The sequence below is a fragment of the Limulus polyphemus genome, unplaced genomic scaffold (assembly GCF_000517525.1).
Source record: "Limulus polyphemus unplaced genomic scaffold, Limulus_polyphemus-2.1.2 Scaffold1542, whole genome shotgun sequence".
In the NCBI taxonomy this organism is placed as follows: Eukaryota; Metazoa; Arthropoda; class Merostomata; order Xiphosura; family Limulidae; genus Limulus; species Limulus polyphemus.
In genome coordinates this window covers 17,690-26,155 of record NW_013667152.1, presented here as the reverse complement: position 1 = coordinate 26,155, position 8,466 = coordinate 17,690, and the positions used below count along the sequence as shown (strand labels likewise).

Sequence of the window (8,466 nt, the reverse complement as noted above, 5' to 3'; positions counted from 1 at the left end):
GGGGGGGGGGGGCTATTCTTAAGCATGCGAATATACCTGTCCTCGAAATTACCTCTTTTTCAGCATATTCATTAACATTTTGTGAGCAGCACATACACTACTAATCTATCCTTCGAAGAGAAGTATGTAAAAAAGTATCCAAAAACATTTTCATTTATATATTCTTATTCATATAATAATTTGAATAATCTGGAGCTAAATTTGCGAAATACCGAAAAATGTGAAACGAGACAGAGGGAAAGTAGCCACTAAAATATGTATGGTATCGCACGCTTGCCTTTCTTAATAAAAATAAACTACATATCTTTACTGCCAACATATTCGTAAAGAACTTAGAGAAGCAGAGGAAAAGAATACAAAGCGACACTGTAACAGATAATTTTTTTTGTTGTTGGTTATAAAAAAATTGGAATATTTGTGTTACAATATTCTCGCATTTTTTTCACTTATTACGTTCAGTAGTTTTCTTTTATGTTCATTACAATAATCACCATACTTTTCATTTAAACACGTTTATGCAAGTACCATATTTGCATAATAAGAACTGTAAAACATTAAATTCGCATTCCTAGTTCATTTACTTTTACATTTCGAACAAAACTATACTTGTAGTTTTTTTATTCTCTAAATAGATAACCGCTAGAAATTTGATATTAGCAGATTGCGAATAACCAAACATTTACGCTAATCGTATTTAATAGTATTGGTGAATAATTGACTACATTGTTTCTATTAAAGTTTATACGTATGATTGCTTTTCAATATTATTCATATTTCTCTCATATGGATTCAATTTATTTGCAATAAAGGAAATAATTATGATAACACACATACAGAACTTACAGAAACGTGTTATAACAATTAGATAATTTATTAATGGCAGAAAACATTATCAAGTTAATTAAAGAATAAAAGTGAATAATACGCAATATGCACTTATGTTTCGTCATGAGCCCTTACTTTACACCTTGAGAGTATTACAGATTCTTACATCTTGCTTTCATGTTGCTATGCAGTTAGTTTATCAATATACGATTGTGGAATATTTTTCCAAATGTTCAATTATTACTCCGACATATTTTAAGCTTCTCATATGTTGTATAAGGTTACATAGCCTTAAGAATTTCATAGCGGGATTTTTCGCAGTAGAAGCCATGTAATGAGTGTTTCTGAAAGAATGGCAGAGTAGGTAAGAATCGACATGGACTTGCAGAAGTCAGGGTGCCATCACTTTTGTGTATTTTAACGACCTCATCCACTGAAATGCAGCCCCAAACGTGTACTGGTTCATCAATATTCTTTACTGTATATTTACTATAAAACACTCATCTCTCTATCGTCGAATAAACTTTCATTCATTGTTGTCAAACAATTCGAACTTAGATTCGTAAATAAAACGTATAAATCTCTAGATTTTTCTCATTTCATTTCATCTCCAAGTTACCACGGGTTTATGGTTACTACACAAAGTGGTTTGTTTTGAATTTTGCGCTAAGCTACACGAGGGCTATCTGCGCTAGCCGTCCCTAATTTAGCAGTGAAAGACGAGAGGAAAGGCAGCTAGTCATCACCACCCGCCTCCAACTCTTGGGCTACTCTTTTACTAACGAATAGTGCGGGACTGACCATCACATTATAACGTCCCCACGGCTGAAAGGGCAAGCATGTTTCATGGGACGGGGATTCGAATCCGCGACCCTCAGATTGCGAGTCAAGCGCCCTAACCACCTGGCTATGCCGGGTCCTACCCCCAAATGAATCATTACACCCACCTTAAATAAAATCGCTAGCTTCTGAAATATCAGTAGCTTACCGTGTCATAATGAGAGGACATTAAGCTGTGATCATTTAGAATAAATAATATAACTAATTAAACCCAAAATATATTTATTAATTAATAAGGTAATTATCGTGTTAAAGAAATCCATAATATATTACATCAAAATCTTCATTTAATGAGTGGATTACATCCAGCTAATATTGCCGAAATAATATGTAATTTGTTTGTAAGATTTCGGGCAAAGTTGTCTGTTCTATTTTCCAATTATTTGAAGCAACAGACCAGAAGAAAAGCAACTAGTCAATATCACCCACCGCCAACTCTGGGGTTGCCCTTGCAAGATAGAATAGTAGGATTTCACTATCGCTCTTATAACGCACTCATGGTCCCAAATTGCGAAACATATTTTTTAATTATTTTACGTGGTAACGAGACGCGAACCACAGAAACTTAGCACGTTAATCACTGAACCGTGAACGATCGTTTGGATGTAGTGTAGCAAGAAAATATACAAGGAAACTCAAATAAGACTACTAATATACATGCGGAAAAATATCGACAACAATCAGCAAGTAAATTAGGGAAATAAATTCTGATGATAAAGAAAATGACTTTCTTGGATTTTTGTTTCGCAAGTTGTACCTTCATTATTTAACATACGCATTATAGTTGACTTCTTTACAGCATATGCATTATAGTTGACTTCTTTACAGCATATATATTATAGTTGACTTCTTTACAGCATATATATATTATAGTTGACTTCTTTACAGCATATACATTATAGTTGACTTCTTTACAGCATATATATTATAGTTGACTTCTTTACAGCATATACATTATAGTTGACTTCTTTACAGCATATACATTATAGTTGACTTCTTTACAGCATATGTACATTAAAGTTGACTTCTTTACAGCATATACTTTAGAGTTGACTTCTTTACAGCATATATATTATAGTTGACTTCTTTACAGCATATACATTATAGTTGACTTCTTTACAGCATATACTTTATAGTTGACTTCTTTACAGCATATATATTATAGTTGACTTCTTTACAGAATATATGTATTATGGTTGACTTCTTTACAGCATATATATTGTAGTTGACTTCTTTACAGCATATACATTATAGTTGACTTCTTTACAGTATATGCATTATAGCTGACTTGTTTTGAAATACAGTTAGTTCTAGAAGAAAGTTACAAAGATTTATATGTGTTTTTATTGCCTATTTTCTTATCTAACGACTGTCCTAAACAGCACTGATTCATATGCACGTGAAACAAAAAAATCAAACCATGCACTTTAAAAATAACCACTACGTTGTTTGGTGCATGCGTTTCTATATAAGTGAACAACTGATCAAATCTAACAACAGCCCTTTCTTTGGGTCTGTTCAGCTTTACAAGGTTAACACGGGTGTTGAAGTTGTGACTTATTTCTTCGTGGGTCTTCTTGCTAATATAAATTCAAACTAGAAATTAATACCACTTATAATACACTTTTCTGTTTTAATATAAGTAGTTTTTTAGAGTTACACGTTTAATTTACTGTTATTGTTATTTTAAACTTCCTGCAGTATTATAATGCATCAACTTAAACATGAGGTTCCTTCTATCAAGGAATATTGTTATATGTATTGGCTAAGTATGAACATTTTGTGTTTGACAAATCGTTGATTTTCGCACGTTGAAAAAAATTATGAAACATTTCTTCATTTATACAAACATAAAATATATATATATTTGGTTTCAACTTTTTATATGTTATATAAGGTTTACAATATAAAAATGAACAAGGTCGTCACGAGAAGAAGTCACCAAACTGAGGAGGTTAATGTTTGTCTATTGTCGTTTATTACTGACATACAGCCATGCCAACAAATAAACATTAAACCATCAATAAGATTGATTTCAAAACACATAAACTATTTAAAATGAGTGATATTTATAAAACTTATGTATACGTAATGTATGTGTAATTCTAGCTTACTGCCAAGACGAGCAGTGTGTGCGTGTGTGGTGAGGGGGGGGGGGTGTTTGTATTTTTGTTAAATTTTGCGCTAAGCCCCTCGAGAGCTATCTGTGCTAACGATCCCAAATTTTGAAATCATAGGCTAGTAAGAAAGCAGCTAATAAACACCACCTACCGCCAAACCCTGGTCTACGCTTTATTAATGAATAAGGGGACTGACTCATATTATAAGACCCCCCACAGCTTGAAAGAAGAGTATGTTTGGTAACCTCTTCTGATTCCACGAATTATAGATTGCGAGTCGAACTCCTTAACCATCAGGCCATGCCAGGTCGTATTTGTATTATAGATAAGAAAAATTAAGAAATAACATAGTTTGTTTTGAATCCGAAAATAGCAAAGCGGCAGAGAATGGGGCTCTGCTAATATTGTAATCTACAACATTGCTACGCATTATTTGCTTGGAATAAAAGTGAGCTTTATATAAATAGCTGGTGCTTCAGCATAGCTATGTAAACCGTACCAACAAACCTGAAACACGTAAAACTGAACACTACGATGCACTGCTCACTATTGTATCAACATTATTGAAAAGTGTGTCTAATCCTTCTTCGCACTGATCAAGCACGTTTACAAAATTTACATTCCTTTTTATTGTTCCATTGTAACTAATGGGTTGTATGTGACGTTCTGTACACAGTTTTGCACTTTTCCCTCCATTTTATTCTTGTTTATAATAATTAAATTAAATAAATTTCAGCATACTTTCCCACATGCATGATCTACGGATGTTTTGTTCCCAATTATTTCATAATAACGTTATTTTTTTACTTCATTTTACTTTATCGAACTACATGTACTTGCGCAGTGTCTCCGAAAATATTCTGTATCAAGAGTAAATAAAAACCAAAATTAAGAGTAATAAATATTTTCATTTCTTCCATTTGAAGTTCATATGTCATGTTGTGTTGTAGCCTACAGGTTGCATAATTCTTCTCGTGATTCATGGCTTACGTACTTTACTGACGTCACAACAGTAGGAATGGCAACGTTAAGCGTCTCTTATGTGACATCATTTTAGTGCCTACTGACTGACTGACAGACAACACACTACTATATTGCGGTGCGAGGGGTTAAAACAGGTGAACCCCTCAGGCGACCTTTGGCCCCCTTTTGGGGAATACGACTTGAGCATTATCGGTACTGTCATATTTAGTATCTTTAAAATAAGTATAAAATGAGTATTACTTCCTTAAGTGAATTAATAGCATGGTAAATGTATACAAATGAAATGTTTTAAGTTTAAAATTTTGAACATAAGAATATTGGGTATATGATAGTTAAATATATTTAACACTATTATTCGCCTTTGGTCTATAGGAGTCAGACATCTTTTCAGAAAGAGAGAGATGATGCGCCCGACCCGGATGCTAGAGAGCCTGATGTCATCCCTGCATCAGTTATTGATTCTTACGGTTTGTGGGTTTTATCTTGCTAGTGTGGTAATATTTTCATGTACACATTTAGTCTTTGGATTAGTGCTAAGAATTTTGGTACAGAACACTTCGGTTTATCGAGTTTACTTGCTGTTGGATATTAGTAGCAATTCTAATAGCAGCGGACTTTCCGTTTTGAATTTCGCGCAAAGCCGCTCGAGGACTATCGCTGCTACCCGTCCGTACTTAAGCAGTGATAGATTAGAGGGAAGACGGCTAGTCAACATGACCAACCGCCAACTCTTGGGCTACTCTTTTACCAACGAACAGTGGGATTGACCGTCATTTCATAACGTCCCCACGGCTGAAACGGCGAGCATGTTCGGTGAGGGGATTTTGAACCCACAACCCGCAGATTCCGAGACGAGCACACTAACCACCAGGCTATATCAAACTCGCGGATTTACAGAGGTAAAACTTCTAAGATCGCCTGAAACAATGAGAAGTTTGTGAGAAATAATTTACTAGCTCAGTTACGAAATTTTCAGAGAATTCATAATGTGAATTCAGAATGATAATATATATACAAGGTAACAGTAAAGTGAAAGTTTTGAATCTCAGATAATTAAACAAGTATATAAAGACTGTGGGCTATCTGTGCTCTGCCCACCACGGGTATCGAAATCCGGTTTCTAGCGTTGTAAGTCCGCCGACATACCGCTGTGCCACTGGTTGGCAGAATATAAGGATTCAACAGCTATTAACTCGCATATGCCTATCAGTCACATGCCACAAATATCATGACATGAAACACAATTATCTAATTTTGATAAAAGCGATATACGAAATCTTATCTTCACAATTAAACTCAGTGAAATACTATATGACGAATCTCGTCATAACTGATATCATAAATCGATATCCTAAGAAACATATGTACAAAAGATTGCTTGAAACGTATCTAAGTTATCGTTTTAGTCACGTACGTGAAGCATTTCGTAGCTTCATCATACAGTGGTTGAGGACTTATCACCAGAGGGGGTAATATGCACTCCATCCTTAATTTTTAACTGATAAACAAAACGTCATAATGCAATACATAAAAGAAAGACACTAGTTTTGAGACTAAAAATCGTAGATTTCACACACAAAATTAAATTAGGATGAATAAGGATGCATATTCGTTTGACATCAATATTCTTCTCCTTCCTCAGTTTGTTTGTATTTTTGTTAACAAACATAATAATTGTGGTAAACGAAATAATAATTTGATTTAAGTAAGAGTTTTTTTTCTTCCTGATTTGTAAGAAAACCTTACGTGATAGAAAAAAAAATATTATTTTAGAAATCTGCGTAGCTGAATTATGGAAAATCCGTTATTAAAATCAAAACAACTTTTGTGAAGTTTAACTTCGCAGGCCTGCTGTCGATATTAATGATAAAAATATTTTGAGTTAAGGTTTAATACAAATAAAGAGCACCTTATAAAACAAAATAACCCGTTATTCGACTACAGAAATGGTCATGTATCTACGATTAGGAACAGTTATTTTTAATCAAACTTATAAAAACATCCTTGACACGCACTTTACTAACTTTTAATAAACGACCTTCACATGAACCGTACGCTTCAATTTTCAACAAGTATATTTGTAGCAAATTTTGGTCTTCTAACTTATAATCCCATATAATTGAAAAATGATAAGCAATACGGTGTAATCGTATCTCCGTAATTTAATATCACAGATCATCTGATCATGATTACACCCTTTTTATATAGAATATACTATTACTCTGTTGCCCACTGGTGATAACATCTCGAAAATCAATGGTGTGATACGTTGCACGGCAACTAATTGTTAATTATACTTTGTTCCAATCTGGGTTGGTCTACTAGTTGTTTTCATTGTTTTCTCCCTACTAAATACTTAATCTGTTGTGCAGGGGCTGGGAAGGCGGGAAGCAATAGTGCAACCAATTAATTTTTTAATACGATTTACATAAAATTAAGTATCCAGCCCAAGCGATTCTCTATATTTTTATTGAATTAAAAGCGAAGTTGAGAAGATGTTTAAACCTTTTGTCTCTTTTTTGTCGTGTTTTAATGTCACATGCAATTATGAGGTTTCAACTTCCAAAATTCGAACTAAAAAAAAAAACAGTAGGTTTCTGCGACTTGTTATTGAATAATATAAAAAGTAATGCGATCCTTTATTTAATGGGATCGTAAACTTATAGTAATAGAAAAAGTGTTCCACAATAATTTTATCAAAATCCTAAACTGACAGAGAAAATCACACCGTATGATAAAACACTTTATGTATTCTTTAAGTTTACGGTACATAAACATTGTTTTGTTGTTGTTATTGTTCTTCTTTCTTCCTTATTCAAAAGGATACCACGGGAGGCTAAAAGTCACCCAGGCATAACTGTTGTCTACGAGTGGATTTTCAGAATCGTGAGAGACGCCATTTTTGGAACTTTGTTCGTTCACTCGCTCACAAGCCAGTGAGACCAAACTTGGCAATTGTGCTCAAGTACTAGTAGGAAGTTTTTTGTTGTTGTTTTTTTTTGGGGGGGGGAGGACCTCCATCAATTCAGGGTAGCTATGGCAGTAATTGGGATAATGGGTGAGCTTGGTCGGTACACTGAGATCTCAGTGAATCATGAGAGTATCTTTGAACCCAGCCTCGTTGGCTCAGCGGTACGTCTGAAGGCTCACACCGCTAAAAACCGGGTTTCGATGGTCGTGGTGAGCATAGGACAGATATAGCCCATGATTTAGCTTTGTGCTTAATAACAGACAAATACAATGAACTTTGAACCCCGCAACCAAAGCGAGGGTATTTTATGCTGGTTTAGAATATGTATAGGATGGTTTTGATCAGATTTTAACGTTCAACGTTAAACGTTTAAAACAGTACTAATCATAATGCTATGTTACATCAGCATCATGGAGATCTAACGCTTTTTATCATAACTCTATATTTACACTTTAGAAATGTATTATGAAGAGCATCCAAACCTGTGAGAATGTTCAAAGTACGCTGTATAGCATATATTGATATAATATCCTTATCAAAGTGGCCCCCCAGTAGCACAGCTACTTTAAAAACGAGGGACAGTTTAGCGCGAATTTTAGAAACAAACAGAGAATTTCTTAGACAATAAATTGTGAACTTGGGAAATCTAACCATCTATATTTTAAATATGCATTAAACCACTACACTATTATGTCTTATATATATCTATATAATGGAAACTGTAAT

The 8,466-nt window shown here is 34.1% G+C and overlaps 1 protein-coding gene across 2 annotated transcripts in view; it reads left to right on the top strand.

Moving 5' to 3' along the window:
• LOC106464018 (hemicentin-1-like) overlaps window positions 1–8,466 on the top strand; it is a 164,940-nt gene that overhangs the window by 142,465 nt on the left and 14,009 nt on the right. For both annotated transcript variants that reach the window (XM_022391668.1, XM_022391669.1), the window contains one exon: window positions 5,142–5,236. In XM_022391668.1, coding sequence (XP_022247376.1) covers window positions 5,142–5,236 — 95 coding nt within the window. The remainder of the gene's footprint in view (window positions 1–5,141; window positions 5,237–8,466) is intronic.